This window comes from Protopterus annectens, chromosome 17.part0 (genome assembly GCF_019279795.1).
Source record: "Protopterus annectens isolate FY-2018-M chromosome 17.part0, PAN1.0, whole genome shotgun sequence".
NCBI classification, from domain to species: Eukaryota; Metazoa; Chordata; order Ceratodontiformes; family Protopteridae; genus Protopterus; species Protopterus annectens.
In genome coordinates, this window is record NC_056751.1 from 594,562,968 (window position 1) to 594,582,967 (window position 20,000).

The 20,000-nt window shown below is 44.1% G+C and overlaps 1 protein-coding gene across 1 annotated transcript in view; it reads left to right on the forward strand.

The window, feature by feature from the left end:
* Positions 1–20,000, forward strand: part of UBE2M (ubiquitin conjugating enzyme E2 M) — an 861,662-nt gene that overhangs the window by 841,334 nt on the left and 328 nt on the right. The window contains exon 5 of the mRNA XM_044059596.1: positions 19,774–20,000. This exon is cut by the window's right edge and continues 328 nt beyond it. Coding sequence (XP_043915531.1) covers positions 19,774–19,914 — 141 coding nt within the window. The 3' untranslated portion in view covers positions 19,915–20,000. The remainder of the gene's footprint in view (positions 1–19,773) is intronic.

Consider the following 20,000-nt stretch of genomic DNA (forward strand, 5'->3'; position numbering starts at 1 on the left):
GTGTGACAGTAGCATTTGTTACCCCAACTGCTTTTACTTTGCTTTGATGCTGGTATCTGACAACTTTTACTACTGACCTAGTGGCTTCAGTGTCCACCAGGAAAGGAATTTCCTTTGAAATTTTCCACCCTAACATAGGGTCACTTTGATCTATTGGCAGCAGAGGATCAAAATTAATTTTTTGTTTCATTACCCTGGCATAGTCAATGCGGTGATTTCTGGCTCCTTCCAGTGTGAGGAGGTGGTGGAGGAAATGCAGTATTGCTGTCATTTGGCTGCCATTCAGTCCAGGCATTGTGGAGAGACTGCATTTGCTTGTCGACACACAGAGACACACATTGAGAGAGACACACACAGAGAGACACACAGACAGAGACAGAGAGACACACACACACACAGAGAGACAGAGACACACACACACACACAGAGAGAGACAGAGAGACACACACACAGAGAGAGACACACACACACACAGAGAGACTCACGCACACAGAGAGACTCACGCACACAGAGAGACTCACGCACACAGAGAGACTCACGCACACAGAGACTCACGCACACAGACACACGCACACACAGAGACTCACACACAGACACACACACACACAGAGACACACCACACACACACAGACACACCACACACACAGAGACACACCACACACACACAGAGAGACACACCACACACACACAGACACACACACACAGAGACACACACACACACACAGAGAGAGACGCACAGAGAGAGACGCACAGAGAGAGACGCACAGAGAGAGACGCACAGAGAGAGACGCACAGAGAGAGACGCACAGAGACACACACAAACACAGACACACACAGAGACACACACACAGAGACACACACACAGAGAAAGAGACGCACACAGAGACGCACGCACACAGAGACGCACACAGAGAGACACACACACAGAGAGACACACCACACACACACAGAGACACACCACACACACACACCCACACAGAGACACACACCCACACAGAGAGACACACAGAGACGCACACACCCACACACACAGAGACACACACAGAGAGAGACACACACAGAGAGAGACACACACAGAGAGACACACACAGAGACACAGAGAGAGAGAGAGACACAGAGAGAGAGGCACACACAGAGACACACACGCACACACAGACACACACACAGAGACACACACACAGACACACACACAGAGACATGCACACACAGAGACACACACACACACACAGAGAGAGAGACACACAGAGACACGCACACACAGAGACACGCACACACACACACACAGACACACGCACAGAGACACACACACAGAGACACACACACACACACAGAGACACACACAGAGACACACAGACACGCACACACAGAGACACGCACACACAGAGACACACACACAGAGACACACACAGAGACACGCACACACAGAGACGCACACACAGAGAGACACGCACACACAGAGACGCACACACAGAGACGCACACACAGAGACGCACACACAGAGACGCACACACACACAGAGACGCACACAGAGACGCAGCTACACAGAGACAGCACACACACAGAGACGCGCGCACACACAGAGACGCGCGCACACACAGAGACGCGCGGAAAGAAGAGTAAGTTCTTATTTAGTTACACATGCAGTTGAGAGTTTCATGTTAAGAGAAATTATGCAGAATGAGGAACAGCAACAGTAAGATCATGCTTGAGCATCAGTGATTGTGCAAGGTCACCTAGAATGGCAGCAGCTGCCAGCGCCCTTAAACATTGTGGAAATCTCTTTGCAGTAGAGTCCACTGCTGGACTGTAATAAGCTAATGGAAAAGTTATCTCCGTGTCTCTGTGTAAGCCTTCCCTGAGCAAATCCATTTCTTTTCTGACAAAATAAAATGAAAGTCTTTCCATAATCTAGCAGCCCTAAAGATGGGGCAGTAGGTAAAGCTTGCTTTAAATTTCAGTGAATTTTCTTCCTCGCTATTCCAAGGAGGAGCTCTGTTATATCCGGTTTTGAGACTTGTCAAGGATTTAGCAATTTATGCATAGTTAAAATCCATTGTGTGCAGTATCCTGTCATACCTAGAAGGATCTTAGCTGATGCTGAGTAGTTGGCTTAGGGCATTAGCTATTGCTTCAGCAAGAGATGGTAGCATCTGCCTACTGCCCTGAGATATCAGATGACCAATATAATGTACCTGAGATGACCATAGCTTTTTCTTGACACCTTATGTCCTTTTTTTTTTTTTGCAAGAATAGTTAAAAGGTGTAGTGTATCCTGTTGACAGTGCTGAAAAGAATAGGTCATTTGTAAATATGTGTATTGCATTAACACTGACCCAGCTGGAAATGTCACCCTTCAAATCATTTCTTAGAATTTGAGAAAGTAAGTGAAGCTCGAGTGTATCCTTGTGGTAAGTGTCCAGGTATACTGCTGTCCCTTACAAGTAAAGGCAAACTGATTTTCAGGGTGGATAGGTATAGAAAAGAATGCTGAACACAGGTCTATCACAGAGAAATATTTTGATGTAGGTGGTGTGTAATTCAGTATTGTTGCCGGCTTTGGAACTACAGGAAAAGTTGGTAATACTGCATTGTTTACATACCTCAAATCTTCCACAAATTTATAAGTATTTTTTTGGCTTCTATACAGGAGTGTTACAAGGGCATTTAACTGGCACTATTATTTCTTATTGCATTAAAGACTGAATTGCAGGTTTAATTCCATGCTCTACCTTTGGTTTCAGTGTATACTGCAGAACTCTAGGGAGAGGTTTAGATGGATCCAGTTTTCTTTTTGAAGATTATCTACTTCATTAGCATGATTAGCCCATAATTTACCAGTAACGTGCTGCAACAGTTCTTCTACAGTCTTTATACTTTCAACAAGCTGTTCCTCGGCTTGTGCTAATTCTGCTAACACTTCTCTGATTCTGTTAAAACTTTCAAATACACCCTTCTGGTGTACAGTAAATAGTGCAACCTCATTTGCATAACAGGTCTCTTTCTAGCAAGTTCACTGGTGCATACATTCTCAAAAGGAGAGAGTGCCTTTCTGTAATAGCTCCTAATGAAATGGGTATAGGCTGTGAAACAGGGTGTGACAGTAGCATTTGTTACCCCAACTGCTTTTACTTTGCTTTGATGCTGGTATCTGACAACTTTTACTACTGACCTAGTGGCTTCAGTGTCCACCAGGAAAGGAATTTCCTTTGAAATTTTCCACCCTAACATAGGGTCACTTTGATCTATTGGCAGCAGAGGATCAAAATTAATTTTTTGTTTCATTACCCTGGCATAGTCAGTACGGTGATTTCTGGCTCCTTCCAGTGTGAGGAGGTGGTGGAGGAAATGCAGTATTGCTGTCATTTGGCTGCCATTCAGTCCAGGCATTGTGGAGAGACTGCATTTGCTTGTGTGGGCATTCTTCTCTCCAGTGTCCTGCTTCACTACAGTTGAAGCAGCAACCATCAGATAAGGCAGGAAGGACACTGCCAACTCATTGTTGCCAACCAGCTGTGCCTTGTTCTCCTCGACCAGCACTTTTACTAAATCCCCTAGCAACTCCTCTCCCCTTTTCCTGCATGTACCTCGTCCTCTTGGGGATTGTAACTGCCTTATTTGCAAATTTAACAGCTTACTGTATCCTTCCATTTTTCCTGATGCTCACTACAGTGATTTGCAGCATTTAATAAGCATTCCAAAGTCTTTATCCTGACGGTATATAAGCACTTGCTATTTGATTTTGTACAGGGGCTTGCAGACAGGGGAAGAGGAGCCCGTAATGAGACATGAGGTGTTAAAGAATGGGGGCTTCACGATATATAACTATACTGACATGATCATCAGTGAAGCTCATTTTGAACTATTTAGTAAAGGTACTAGCTTCGTTCCGAGTTATAGATTGGATATAACACAGGTGTTAGTCAATTTAAAGTTGTATACGAGGAAATTAAACCTCCACTTGTATTTTTCAACTCCAGGTTTGAGGACAGGAATTTTTGATTCCAAAGCTGACACAACAGTTATGAAAAGGAAAAGTACTTTTATGCCTCCCACAAATGTTGATATAAATGTATTTGAACAAATGGTTGAACGTGATTTTAGGAGAATATGTGCACAACAAAAGCAGATGCATGATAATTTATCTGTCAATGAGAGAAAGGTCATCTATGAACTAACTGTGACTAATGATTACAGATGTATGCGCCCCGATAAAGGGGGCGGGATGGTCATCTGGTTTCTTCTTATTCTATTAACTGTTATGGTTGCTTTTCTAAATGTGATTAGTTCTACTTTTTAGTATACATAATTATTAATAACTCTCTGTATAAAAATTGTTACTGTTAAATGTTGAAAATACATTCTGTTGGAGCTTTTCTCCCCAGGACTCAATTGAAAACGGGTTCTTTAAGGCCCAATGGACTATCCTGGTAAACCAACGACAATAAATAAATAGTGGGATCATCATGAAGATGTTAGGTGATGAAGACACTTATAGTAGGGTGTCAAGACATGAAATTAATAGGGCATATAGCAAAATTGATTTATATCTATTGGATGCAATGTATCAGGGGGCTATAAATGAGGATGAGTTTGATTATCTCAGTGTGAAGTTTCCAAAATTACCAAAGTTATTTGGAATTCCTAAAGTCTGTGGTTGTCGTTTTGGAATAAAAGAATTAAAACTTCCTGTTTGGTGTCCCTGCATCCTTGGACTTGCTGTGGTGGAAATTTGTTACGATTTAATAATTGTATTTCTTGTGGGAAGCAAATACTTCATAAGGACTTTCATTCTTGCTGTATTCCTGGTGTAGGCCCTGAACAGGACGTTGCTAGTTGTCGGTTTTGTGCTAGATTTAACCAACGCACTAAGCGTCTGTACGATTTTGCATTTCATTATTTTGGCAGAAGATTCAATTATATAATGCCGTCGGAACAGCCGACTACTGGAATTTTTAAAAAAACGCAAAGACAAAGAAAAGGACAGGCATCCGAGGTCCAAAACCGATGAGGCTTCAACTAGGCCAGTCGCCGGTTCTCGGGCGCTTTTGCAGCCCCTGACGCCCACTACCTTAGAGCCACAGGCCGCTTCCGACTCCCACGTGGAGCCGACTAGGCCGCTGGAAACTCAAGGTATTGGACCCTCTGAAACTATTCCCTCAGATGGGTCTGGAGCCGCTGAGCAGGCATCAGCTTCTGAGGGTGTTTTCAGACCTACACAGTTACATGTGAAAACGACTTCAGCTTCAAAGGCAAAGACTAAAGCACCTCTAAAGACAAAGAAACAAGTACAACATTCCCCTGGACGGGCCTCCATGTCTAAAAAACAGATGCTTTAAATGGCCGAAGAACTAATTACTTTGAATCATGGGTTCCCATCCCCCTCCTGATAAGAGACCTAGGCAATTGACAGAATATGAATCTTCAGGTCAGGTTTCCATTTCCTCTGATTCCTCTTCTGAACAGGAATACTCTCTTCCTCTCTATGAGGATTCTGATGCTGAAGAATCTATCCCTTCAGCCTCTCCTCCTGAGGATTATTCTTTTGATGAGACCCTGCGTACTATGAGGGAGCATTTCCATTGGGAGAGCCAAGATTACTCAGAATCTAAGAAAAGGCTCCGATTTTCTTTTACTAACTCAGCACAGGCCCCTTGCTATTCCTCCTGTTTTAGACATTGTAGATGTATTTATGGAGTCCAGTCTCACTCCTGACTCTCTACCACCAGCTCCTGTTAAGCCAGACAGATACTACAAGGTTCCTGATTCACATAAATTTCTTTATAAAAACCCAGCAGCTGACCCAGAAACTATATCTCAGGGTCCCAAAGGGGTCAAGACGTCCACTGCAAAAACCCTATCCCCTCTGATAGGGATTCAAGGGCCCTGGACAGATGGGGGGAAAAAGATTTACACTTCTACCTTGGCTGTTAGGGCCTATTTCATATGCTTAAATATCAGCAATATCTTAGTTCTCTACTTAAACAGAAAATGTTGACAAATTCTGAGTGTATAGAAAAAGAAATGCAGGATTTATTGCATACAGCTGAACAAGTGGGAAAGCATACTTTGCAATGTGGTTTTGATTCTCTGGAGGCCTCCTGCAGGGCCGATGTTATGGGTTCTGTCGTTAGGAGGCATGCTTGGTTAAAGAAACAGAATCTGCCTGATCATGTTAAAGCTAAATTATTAGATGCTCCATTACAGCATGATACCTTGTTTGGTGTTAAAGCAGAAGAGGTGTTGAAGAAAATGGAGGACAAAGCTAAATCAATGCAAACAGTCAAGGATTTCTTACAGGTACAACCTCCCCAATTTAGCAGGAACTGGCCTGCAAAGAATTGGTCCTTTCCAGTGTCAGGCCATAAAGAGGCAGATACAGATGCCCCAGAGCAGATCCCAGCCCCAGGGCCCATATAGGTCTAAACAATGGGGTGCTTCTACCTCCAAAAGCGGAGAAGATAAATCGCAGCCATACAGGAAACAGTCTCAATGACTTTCCCCTGCCAGCACCAAGCACTTACCTTCTGGCAGCTCCTTTAGGGGGAAATCTAGCACGTTTTTCACAAAATTGGCACATTGTCACCCAAGACAAATGGGTCCTGAACATAGTGTCAGAAGGCTACAGGTTCTATTTTCACACCCTGCCAAGGGCAAACGGAATGCCAGACCTGCCACACAATCAGTGGGCAGAGGCACAAAAACAAGTTTCATCCCTCATGGACATGAGGGCCATTCAGCGAGTACCACAGCAAGAGCAGGGACTAGGATTTTACTCAAGACTGTTCTTGGTGCCCAGAAAGGACAATGCCTGGAGACCAATACTGAACCTGTCTATTCTAAACACATTTCTGGATATTCCGAAATTCAAAGTGTTGACTCTGCAGCAGCTTCTGCCCTTGCTGGGCAAGAAGGCATGGCTTGTGACTTTACACCTAAAAGAGGCATACCTGCATGCCCCAATCAGACACTCGTGCAGAAGATACCTCAGATTTATAGCTGGCTCAATGCACTACCAATTCTCTGCACTGCATTTTGGCTTATCTACTGCGCCCAGGGTCTTCACAAAATGCCAGGCACCAGTAATTGCATTTTGCAGACAGAGGAATGCAAATATATCCTTACTTGGACAACTGTCTTATTCAAGCAGAGAACAAGGACATTCTACAACAGCATCTGGCGTTTGTAAAAATTATTACTAACATGCCTAGGGTACACAGTAAATGAAAAGAAATCAAAACTAGTACCCTCGCAAGAGATAATATTCCTGGGTGTAAGCTTAAATACAACTGCCCAAATGGCTTCTCACGCCAGACAAAGACAACTGAGTACTTATTTCGAAATGTTGGCAACAAAGACCCAGTTAGCTACAAGAAAAATTCTGCAGGCATTGGGCTTGATGGCATCCTGCATTCTGCTAATTCCATAAGCAAAACTGCATATGAGGAAAATACAGTGGTATCTAAAAAGTGTTTGGACTCAACATTGCCACAGCCTGGAAACAATAATTACCCTTATTCCCTGCCTGCAACAGGAGTTTCGATGGTGGGCAAAGGCATGTCACCACAAGGGACAGCCTTTCACTTTACCCACAGCCAGGCAGACATTAACAACATATGCATCAGATTATGCCGGGGGGGGGCACATATGGCAGGAAGATGTATTCAGGGCACATGGCCTGCAAGCCAAATGCATCTACATATCAATCAAAATGAGATGCTAGCTGTTCAAAATGCCCTGACAGCCTTCAAGGATCTACTTCATCCAGGACAACTATTGGTAAAGACGGACAATACTACAGTCATGTGGTACATAAGCAGGAAGGCGCACATTCCTACCCCCCTCTGCAGATTAGCCATGACTTTGTGGGACACAGCATTGACTTACCAAGTACATCTGCAAGCACAATACCTGCCAGGAAAGATAAATTCTCTGGCAAACGAACTAAGCAGAAATCTAATGGATCCCCACGAGTGGAAATTGGATCCACAAGTCTTCAGCATGATAACAAGGAAATGGGGATGCCCGGACATAGACCTATTTGCCTCCCCTCACAACTGCCAACTACAGAGATTCTGCACAAGGACTTACCACAAGCAAGCATGAAAAGTGGATGCCCTGTCTTTCAGCTGGAAAAACTTGACAGTATATGCCTTTCTCCCACTGCCTCTCCTTCCCAAGGGTACTCCTAAAGGTCAGACAAGAGAAGCCAAAAATGATACTGATTGCCCCAAACTGGCCACGCCAGCACTGGTACCCAATCCTAAAGAACTTGTCTCAGCCTGGGCATGACCTCAAATTCCTCACTTATTGACAAAACAAAACCGATCCTGCACAGCCAACTCAGGACCTTAAATCTGGCAGCATGGCAGATAATGTGACCATTCAAAAACGCATCTCTCTAAAGCAGTGATGGATGTTATTTTGGAGGCCAGGAGGCCTAGCACCAGAAAATCTTATGCAGAAAAATGGAAGAGATTCTGTGCTTGGAACCAGGTACAAGGAGTTGACACTATTCTACCAGATATTCCTCAGATTTTGCAATATTTAACTGAGATGCTGGACAAAGGACTATCCTTTTCATCAATTAAAATTCATGCCTCTGCCATTTCGGCTCATTACAATACAGAACCGCCTATTTTTTCTCATCCATTACTAAGGCAATACCTCAGAGGGGCCAAAAACATAAGACCTCCAAGGAGAGCACCAATACCAGCATGGGACCTAAATTATGTATTGGAAAAACTCACACTGTCTCCGTTTGAGCCAGCCTCTACAGCTGATATAAAATTCTTATCCTGGAAAACAGCTCTGCTCCTAGCAATAACCTCTGCAAGACTAGTCTGAGTTACAGGCACTCATGACACTGGAAACTTTTATCATTTTCCATCAGGACAGGGTTTCTCTGAGGACAAACCCCACATTTATGCGTAAGGCAGTGTCCAGTGTGACCCTGAATCAAACAATTAATTTGCCTACCTTTTATCCAAACCCACAGAATAAGGGTGAGAGACTTCTGCATTCTCTGGACATTCACAGGCAGTTGCGCTTCTACTTGGACAGGACCAACACTTTCAGAAAGATTGAACAACTTCAAGTGGCATATGCTGCAGGATCACAAGGAAAGGCTATCTCAAAGCAGACTATTTCAAAATGGATAGGCCACTGCATTCGTTTCTGCTATTCACAGCATGGCAAATCAGTGCCTTAGGGCATTAGGCCACATTCAACCAGAGCAGCAGCCTTCCTCAGAGGAGTTCCAACCAAAGACATCTTAGAGGCTGCAACTTTGAGTTCAGTGCACACTTTTTTACAAAGCACCATCACTTACCTCTCTACTCTAAATCCAGAGCAGGCTGTGCCACTGCAGTTCTGCAGGGCCTCATAGCCTCTCCTAATCCTATTTAGCCCCAGCCGCCCAACCTTAGCTTTGGGATTCTACCAAATTGTAATGACTGTAACAGTGAAACACAAACATAGTACAGTTGTGTACCTATCATAAATGTAGATGTTGGAGTGTATTCACTGTTGCAGTCCAGGTTACCCACCATCCCCCTTTCCTTTGCTGGGGCTTATCTGTATTTCTCTATTCTATACAACCTATGTGGTGTATTTGCTTGTAGATGAAGATAGTTTGACTTTACTGCATGCATGTTTATTGGCATAAATTAGCATACACTTTTGGGGGCACCTGACATCTGGGGCAAGAAAAACTGACTAAAATGGCATCTGCTGCATCTTTTATACCTCTGGCGCACTGACGTCTGGGAGTAGGCGACAGCAACCGATGCCGGACCAGGACTTTGGAATTCAGGCCGGTAGCCTGCCAGCAGGATAACCCAATTGTAATGGCTGCAACAGTGAATACACTGTAACATCTACATTTATGGTAGGTACACAATTGTACTTTTCCTTACTTGGGACAACTGGCTCATTACTGGCCAAACCAGGCACCTGCTAATAAGAGCACGAGATCAGGTATTCCAGACTTGCTCCCATCTGGTGATTTCTATAAATTACCACAATTCAGTTGAATAGTCTCAAATATTGGAATTCATAGGAGCATTTTTCACCATGGACAGCTTCTCTAACCCTCTCAAGAGTACAGATCAGATCCCAAGTCAGAAAAATAATTCACAGTACCACAATCTCAGCCCTGTTGATTCTACTGGCCTTGGGATTGATTCTGGTGGCTATAGACCTAGTTCCTCTAGCAAGGTTTTACATAGGAATTCTTCACTGGATGGTAGATCAGGTTCTACAAGGCCATCCTTTCATTTTCCCTCAGCCCAAGGCCATAGTGATCATGGACGCATCCCAGATTGGGGGGGTCCCCAAAGAGGTCAGTACGCATATCAGTGTCCTGAAAATGACAGCAACGATTAGTGTTGCAGGCCTTCCAAGACGCTCTCCTTTTTGGGATTATTGCTATTAAGACTAACTATGTCTAATTTGGTACATCAACAAACAAGGAGGAACCAGGTCTCACCCCTTGTGTCGAGAAGCTGTGTGTGGCAGTGGGTGAGCTCATCCAACCATTTTCTGATGGTGCACATTCCAGGGAAGTCCAGTGTGATAGCAGACAAGTTGAGCAGGTCCATACTACTACCTCACAAGTGGTGTCTCTACATGGAAATGGCAGAAATGATTTTTTGCCAATGGGGCCAGCCTTGCTGTGACCTATTTGCATCTCCCCTAAACAAGTGTAGCAGCTTCTTTGCCCTAATTCCCCATCCGGGGAATCCGTGACAGAAGCTCTACTTACACGAGAGGCCCCCTGGTTTCCTCTATGCTTATCCCCTGACTCCCTTGATCCCCAAATTTCTGCAGAAAGCTTTCTGGTTGAAGACCAAAATCATCATTGCACCTTACTAGCCTCAACAGATTTGATTCCCCTTTCTTTGGCCTCCTCTAATTTACCCACCTAAAATTCTGGATCTGATTCCAGACCTGTCACCCAACAGGCATGATTCACCCAGATATTTCAAACATAAAGCTGACAGCGTGGTTTCTCCACTTCTTTTAGTAGCCAGACAGCCCATGCTCTAGTCCCCTGTCCATCGTATACTTTTTTCTTCCCATAAAGCATCTACAAGAAAACTTTACAGAAGTAAATGGAAGAAATTTCTTTTGGGGAGCTTCGGAAACATTTTGACCCCTTTTCAGCCCTTATACAAAGTGTCCTTGTGTTTTGGCAGCAATTTTCAATGAAGGCACTAGCTCTTTGACCATTAGAGTTCAGTTAGCAGCTATCTCTGATTTTCCCAGTGGATTTGAGAACTCCACATTGGCTTCATCTAAGCTTTGCAAGGCCTTCTTGAGAGGTACCCTTTTGAGACCTCCTATAAAATCCAGCTCCCCTATGGGACTTGACTTTGAGCCAGCAGCAAAATGTGATCTTAAGTTTCAGACCTGGAAGACTATTTTTCTCTGCTAGAAGAATCAAAACTTCAAGCATAGTTTTCTAAACCTCCCTACCTGATTTTTCATAGGGATAGAGTACAATTACAAACCAGTCCTTCATTCCTTCCTAAGGTGGTGTCTGAATCTAACATCAACCGGTCCATTTATCTGCCAGATGTTCTTAGTGTTTCACTGTTGCAGTCCTAACACAAATTATCTGCTCCTGGTGGCCCTTAGCCGGCCCGAATACCAGAGTCCTTGGTATATGATGTCGGCTGCCGTCTGTTGTAAACTGATGTCAGGACGTCCGGTATAAAGGGAGCGGCCGATGCCATTCCCAGTCTTTTTTGCCGTGGAGCCTGAAGCAGATGCAATTCGCACTAGTGTCAGTTGGCCGTTTACCATGTTTCTGCATTCAGACTACCAAGTTGAAGACTCCTTCAGATAAGTACCCTGTTGGGATCCTCTTATCTTGCTTTAACAAATGTCAGATAGTTAACTGTCTTGCCTGTGGAAAACTTCCGTACCATGATTTCTATTTTATAACTTGTTTGGGCCTTGAGCACGACGTCCCGTGATCTCTGTGCTTCCTTCAACCCACGTACTGTACGCCGTAGAGCTAAGATTTTATGTAAGCATTTCGGAGTCTGGCCTAAGTTCGTCGGTATGGCGTCTTCTGGTCTCCCGACTTCGGATATACCTAGGAAATGCAAGGACAAGGACCGTGACTGGCCTAGGATTAAAGCTGTTGACGACGCACCTGTGAAATTGGTCGGCCCAGCGATATCTATTGAGGCGCTTTTGCAGCCCCTGCAGTTAGCAGATTTTCAGCTGCAGGCCTCTGCTGAGACTTTTACGGAGTCCTTCACGCCACAGGCTGCCATCTTGTCTTCAGACCCTCCGCCTGTTGCCGCCTCAGATGGGTCCGGAGCCGCTATGTAGACACCGGCTTCTGACGCCCTATTCGACAAGAGACCAGAGCCAGACCAACTACCTTAGCTCAGATTTCTGCAGTTGCTAGGCCTCCCAAGTCCCTCCAGATTTCTAGCAAACCTTTCAGCTGCAAACCTACCCACAAGTGGGCGTCTGCTTCCTCTCCTGTGCCTCAGTCCCAGTATTTAAAAATGGCTGGTGATGATCTTACCCTTAAGGGCTCACCCCCCCCCCCCCTTTTCAAGAGGGCTAGGGAATTGTCTCCTGATGTTTTGTCTGAATCAGATTCTGAGGTCTCCAGTATTTCTGCTGGTGAGGAAGGAAATTCTCAACTTTTTTCTGGCTTTGAGGATTCTGATGCTGAGGATTCTATTCCCTCTGCCTCCCCTCCAGAAGATTTTTCCTTTGGGGATACTTTGAATACTCTTAGGGAGCACTTTAAGTGGGAAAGTCAGGATTTCCCTTGGTCTAAGAGGAGGATCCGGGAATTGTGGTTTTGACACCTCAGAGGCTTCCTGCAGAGCAGCAGCCACTGGTTCCGTTATTAGAAGGCATGCTTGGCTTAGGGAGCAACCTCTTTCTTAACCTGTAAAATCCAAATTGCTGGATGTTCCTTTGCACAAAGTCAACCTTTTTGGTAACCAGGCTGAGGAGGTACTGAAAAAGTTGGAGGATAAGGCGAAATCTATGTTGTCTTTCGGCTTTTTCCCGGTTAGGGGTCGCCACAGCGGAACTCCGGTCCGCTAATGATTGGTAGTTGATTTTTACGTGCCGAGTTACCAGTCCTGACGTACAACCTTCAACGAAGGTACGTTCATTGACTCATGTCTGCACGCAGAAAACGCTCTAGCTGAGAATCGAACTGGACAGCATCTTACTGTGAGGAGACAATGCTACCGCAGCACCACCGCGGGTACTATAAGGCGAAATCTATGCAAGCTGTAAAAGATTTCCTTTAGGTTCAGCCTCCTCTGTTTAGTAGGCATTATCCTTCCAAGAACTGGTCTTTCCCTGATCCTGGCTTAGGGGTTTCAGATCTTTCAGAGGGCAGGCTTCTGCCCCTCAAAGGACTAAACAGTGGCATCCTTCTGCTAAATCAGGGAGTTCTAAGCCAGCTTCCCAGAGCAAGCATTCTCCACGACTCCGATCTTCTTGTGCCTACCTCTGTGGTCCCAGGGTTTCCTTTGAGGGGAAGGTTAGCCAGTTTCGCAGGGGTATGGTAAACCATCACAGACTACAAATGGGTACTCAACATAGTAAACCAAGGTTACAAGTTTTTTCACGCCTTCCCTGTTCTACAGGGTTACCCAGACATTCCCAGATCTCTCAGGGCAGAGGTAGAGAATCAAATTTCTTCTCTACTGGCTATGGGGGCTATAGAGCCAGTTCCTACAAATCAGGCAGGCCTAGGTTTTTATTAGACTTTTTCTGGTACCCAAAAAGGGGAAACCTGGCACCCTATTCTAGATATGTCTATTCTAAACAAATTTCTGGTGATTCCCAAGTTCAAGATGCTCACTCTTCAACAGTTACTGCCAATGTTGGACAAGGATTCATGGCTGGTAACTTTGGATCTCGATGCTTATCTGCACATCCCAATAAGGGAAAGTTGCAGGCAGATTCTCTGTTTCAGGGATTGGGAGCAACACTTCCAGTTCTCTGCGCTGCCCTTTGGCTTATCTACTGCTCCCAGAGTTTTCACAAAGTGCCTGGTGCCAGCTGTTGCTTTTTGCAGGCAAAGGAACATTCAAATTTATCCTTACCTGGACGACTGTCTCATTCAAGCAATCTCCCCAGAACAGTTAAAGGATTTGGACTTCGTGAAGAACATTCTGACTTCTTTGGGTTACACACTCGAGAAAAAGTCAGTTGGTTCCTACAAGGCAGATTGTTTTCCTGGGAGCGAGTCTGAGTACAGCCACCCAGATGGTATTCCTCCCTCAAGACAAACAATATCTGCTTATTTCAAGGACTTGGCAAGCATGACCCAGCTCTCTGCAAGGCAATTCCTGCAAGCACGGGTTCATGGTTTCATGTATCCTGATGTTCCCATATGCAAGGCTGCATATGAGAAAACTTCAGTGGTACCTCAAGAATCTTCCTCATTCCCTGTCTACAAAGGGAGTTTCTCTGGTGGACGACAGCCTGTTCTCAGAACAAGGGTCTGCCTTTCCGACCACCACCTGCCAACCAGACTCTCACCACAGACACCTCAGATTATGCATTTGGGGGGCACATCTGGAAGGGCAGGGGCATCCAACAGATTCATTTACACAAACTTAAAAGAATTGATGGCAGTGCAGCAGGCCTTGCTGGCTTTCAAGGACCTACTCTACCCTGGGACTCTTCTGATCAGGACTGACCACCATAGTCATGTAGTACATCAGCAAGCAGGGGGGGACTCGCTCTTACCCTTCACACAGAGACAGCATGAAACTATGGTCCTTAGCAGCTTCCATGGGCATACATCTCATAGCCCAGTATCTTCCAGGGAGGCTGAACTCCTTGGCAGATCAATTGAGCAGGCATGTTCTGGATCCTCACGAGTGGCAACTGAACCAAGATCATTTTCCATCGCATCACTCTGCATTGGGGCATTCCTCAGGTGGATCCTTTCTCCTCTCACACCAATCATCTCCTTCCAACCTTCTGCACCAGGGAGTTTCACGACAAAGCATGGAAAGTGGACGCTTTGTCCTTCCCATGGACACAACTCTCAATTTATGCTTTCCCCCTCTGCCTCTTCCCAGAGTGCTGCTAAAGATAAGGAATGAAAAACCTAAGGGTATTCTTGTGGCACCAGATTGGCCCAGACAGCATTGGTATCCCCTTCTTTGGAGGCTTTCCCAAGCTCAGCCTTGGCATCTTCCCCTGGTAACAGATCTGTTGGTTCAGGAAGGGAGAAAGTTTCTTCATCCTCATCTTCAAACTCTGCATTTAACTGCCTGGCTAATACTTTAAATCTTTCCCAGCAGGTGGTTGAAGTTCTTCAGGAGGCCTAGCACCAGGAAATCCTATGCAGATAAATGGAAGAGATTTTGCTCTTGGATTCAGACTAAAGGAGAGGAGTACTCCCAACCTTCTCTTTCCCTCATTCTCGATTATCTAGCAGGTTTGCTTAACTGTGGACTTTCCTTTTCATCAGTTAAGATTCATGCTTCAGTAATTTCTGCTCATTGTTCTTTTGAGCAACCAATTTTTTCACACCCCTTGATGAAACAGTTCCTGAGGGGGAGCTAGCAATCTTAGACCTCCCAGAAGAGCTCCTACTCCTGCTTGGGATCTTGTCCTGGAGAAGCTTACTCTTCCTCCCTTTGAACCTGTTGCATCTGCAGACTTAAAGTTCCTTTCATGGAAGACTGCTTTTCTTTTGGCTATTACTTCCACCAAAGAGTTTCGAGCTGCAAGCCATAATGGCAGTAGAATCTTTCATTAGTTTTCATACAGACCAGGTTTCTTTGAGAACTAATCCCGCCTTTGTCTAAGGTGGTTTCCAGTCTGACACTTAACCAGTCTATTCATCTGCCTACATTCTTCAATAACCCCCAGAATAAAGGGGAAAGTATTCTGTACTCCCTTGATGTGCACAGACAGTTGAGATTTTACTTAAATGGGACTAAACCCTTTCGGAGGTCTCAGCAGTTGTTAGTTTTGCTCCTGGGGCTTAGGGTAAAGCGATTTCCAAACAAACCATCTCAAAATGGATTGCTCATTGTATTCACTTTTGTTACCTGCAGCATGGAAAGGACCCCCCCCCCCCCAGAGTATTGGGACCCATTCTGGTAGAGCAGCCTCTACTTCTGCAGCTTTTTTTGAGAGGTTTGCCTACTAAGGACATTCTAGAAGCAGCCACTTGGTCTTCTGTCCATACTTTCATAAAGCATTACAACCTATCTTTGTTTCCTAAGTCTAGGGCTGGTTTTGCCTCTGCAGTTTTGCAAGGTCTCCTTTACCAATCCTTAATCTGTGATTCTTCCTTCCCCCTTTTGTTTTCTTCCTGGGCTTTGGGAATCGACCCATATGTTAGGACTGCAACAGTGAAACACGAACATAGTACAGTTGTGTACACTTACCATAAATGTAGATGTTCGAGTGTATTCATTGTTGCAGTCCTGATTTCCCACCCTCCATTCCCCCTTGGTTTCCTAAGGCACAGACTGCTTATGTTGTTTTTTGGATGGATTTTTCCCAGGGTGTTTTCTTCCTGGATTGGCCTCTTTTGGGGGCTGCTGATAGTTAAGGCAAGAAAAACTGGAAATGGCATTGGCCGCCTCCCATTATACATAACGTTCTGGCATCAGTGTACCACCGACGTCATATACCAAGGACTCTGGTATTCAGGCTGGCTGAGGGCTGCCGGGAGCTGGATAACCCATATGGTAGGACTGCAACAGTGAATACACATCTACATTTATGGTACATGTACAAAACTGTACTTTTTCTTTCCAAAATTTGCAAACAAAGGTGAATATATGTTGCACTTATTGGATGTTCACAAACAATTACATTTTTACTTGCATAGAGCAAAAGAAATTAGATGGCTCAATTATTTGTTTTCCTTTGCAGATTCTAAATTGGGCAAATCAGTGCAAAGGCAACTTTAGCTAGATGGCTAACTGTATAAATCTTGTCTACAACAAGGTGGGTCTCTCCTTACCAAACCTTTAGATTTGACCTGGGATTTTAGGTAACTGGGGACTCTGTCCCAATTGTTGAGGAATGAATGAAAATTGACATCAGATAAAGAAGTCATGTACTCACCATAACATTTGATCTGTGTCAATTTTCATTCGTCAACTCCCCACTCACCAACCTCCAACCTTTTTCCCATTTGATATCTGGAAGAACAAGAGCTTATAAGGATAGCACTGTCCTTTTATGTTGAGCTCCAGATATGGCTTCTTCTATCAGGCACAGTATATTAATACTTTGTCAACCAGCAAACAAGATCTGAGGTATGTTAGGGGCCGGTGTGTTATGTTCAAGGGAGGAGGAGTTTGAGTTTTTGGCGGCCACAAGTTAAAATGGCTAAGTTGAATCGGAGAGCTGGATCCAAGCCCAACTGTTGAAGAATGAAAATGGACAACAAAGATGGAACGTTATGGTGAGTACGTAACTTTTTTTGAGGAGCTTACAAGACACAAGGAGAGCAAGTACTTAAAGTTTTTTTGTAGCTTAGTGATTTTGTTAGGAACCTCTGATATCTTTACAGTTGTTTGATATGTTTGGCTATGTACAACACAGAAGGGTCTTTGTATTCCATAATTGGTTGGATCAGTGGTGAATATAAAGGGAGGCAATAACATCTTTTTATCTGTATAACATTCCTTTAGCAACATGCTGAGCCAAGTCAGATTTCCTGACAACAGTTGATATATGGTGATCATAGAAGGTTCCAGATCTCTAACTACATCTTCATTTTGAAGTGGGGTATTGTCAGTGCTATGTCTGCCAAATGCAACCGTCCCATTTTTTAGCATTTAATTTAAATTTAGAAGTGCTAGTTCCTGCTGGAGGGCTTCTTTGTCCAGGGGGGGGTGGAGTCCATAAGGATAGGGTGGACCCTGCATACCAGACATGCCTTTATTTCCAAGATAGTCAGATTCCTTTGAATTAGGCCATTCACCTCACTAGAGTTTTGCATATCCTAGATATACGCAGCTCAGATTTTATCCCCATAAAACAAAGAAATTCAGAAAAACGGAACTTTTCATTACTCTTGTAAAGGACAGTGAGCAGAGGTCAGCAGACTGGCCTTACCCAAATGGCTAGCACACTGTCTGCTGTTGCTCCTCTGCTAAGTCTGTGCCAGGGCAATGTTGAGGCACATTCTACAAGAGCTACAGCAGCCTACTTTGACCGAGTCTGATCCCAAGCAATTTTCAAAACAGCTACATGGTCTTCTGTCTATGCTTTTGGAAAGTATAACCTTGGAGGTCCTACTAGAGTTATGGCACTGTTCTGTCTTTGCTGTCTTACAAAGTCTGCTCTCCTAAGATGTTCCCAACTAGGTCAACACCCCATTAGATTAGTGCTGGGAGTTATCCCACAGGTGAGGGTTGCAGTAGTGAATTGCACAATGAACACAGCACTGTTGTGTTAGAAACTTACCACAGTTGCAAATTTTCAAGTACATTCATTGTTACACACCAGATTCCATTTTCCTTCCCTGTTCACCGCATTATATGTGGTCTTCATACAAGCGCCCCCCCCTCAATTTGTGCTCAACAGCTGAGAGGCAAATTGGGGACCTCTAGTGTAGGCCTACTTGTCATGGGTTGGAGCACCCCTTTCTGGGTCCATTCATGTTCTGATGCTTGGGACTGCCCTATGGCATAACCAGAACAAGAAAGATGTGAAGATGGTGTCAGCCAGCACCCCTCTTAAACCATAGATATCTGTGTCTCTGTGGGAGAGAGAGTCTAACAAATCTACTGGGTAAATGTACAACTCTGGAAATTGGGCTGACCTTTGGGCAGGAATATCCCTGGATAAAAACTGCAACAGTAAATGTACTCAAAATGCCCACAGTTGTGGTAAGCTCCTAAGATGGATGTATTATCTGGACAAGGAAAGCCATCTTTAATGTAGCTTATTTACCTTTACCCCAGCCTCATGCTAGGCATAGACTGAAAGATTTGATGCTTTTTTTAGTACTCCACTTCTGAGTGGCATGCATGAGAACTGGAAAGGCGACTTTTACAATGCATTGTTGATAAAGGGTCGGGGCTACGTAGCCTGGGAAACATTTTTATATGTCAAGCTGACTGAGTTTCAATCCTGCCTGATGAGGATGGACCCTATTGCAATGAGTAAATAACTTGTCTTTAGGGAGAGTGGAGTGTTGTATTATAGCTATAACCACTTGAATTTGGATTTGCATTTGTATCAAAAATGTGATGCCTGTTTATAATTATATGCTGCTGATTTAGTGTTTGCACTATTCACTTACTAAATTCACACTTTTTGTAGTTTTCTGTATGGAATGACAAAATAAGTTATCAAGCAGTGTATTTATATGGGGACACTGAATATGTTTCCAGGTAGTGTATTAGTATAAGGGCACATTCTCACACTGAAGCAGTATTATTGTCATGCAAGAAACCTTCAGAAAATTATGTAATATCCAAGGTGGATGTGAAAAGCCATTGCATCTTTGACAAGTGTACAGTTTAAGGTTCCAAGATGTATGGTGATTCCTGAGCATTACATCTCTCCTACCAGCAGAATTATGCTGACATTTTATGCAAAGGTAATTGAAGCAGTTTCCCCTTTGTGAAGGTGTTTGCAAAAAGGTAAAAGGGAAATTTTCTGCAACTAGAGAATTGCTGAAGTTATAACTGATATTTAAATGTATTGTATTTCACTTGAATTTGTAAAGGTGCAAGAGCGTGTAACTTGGTTTTTATTATTTAATCTGAGACTTTTTTTATTGTTTAGGAACCAAATCCTGAAGATCCCCTTAACAAGGAGGCAGCAGAGGTGCTTCAAAATAACAGACGCCTGTTTGAACAGAATGTGCAGCGGTCCATGCGGGGTGGCTATATTGGTTCCACTTACTTCGAGCGTTGCCTTAAATAAAAGGCCAAGACTGACTTGTACTGATGTGCTTAACAGAACACACATGCACACACAAAAGTAAAGGAAAAAAAAAACTAATATGGATT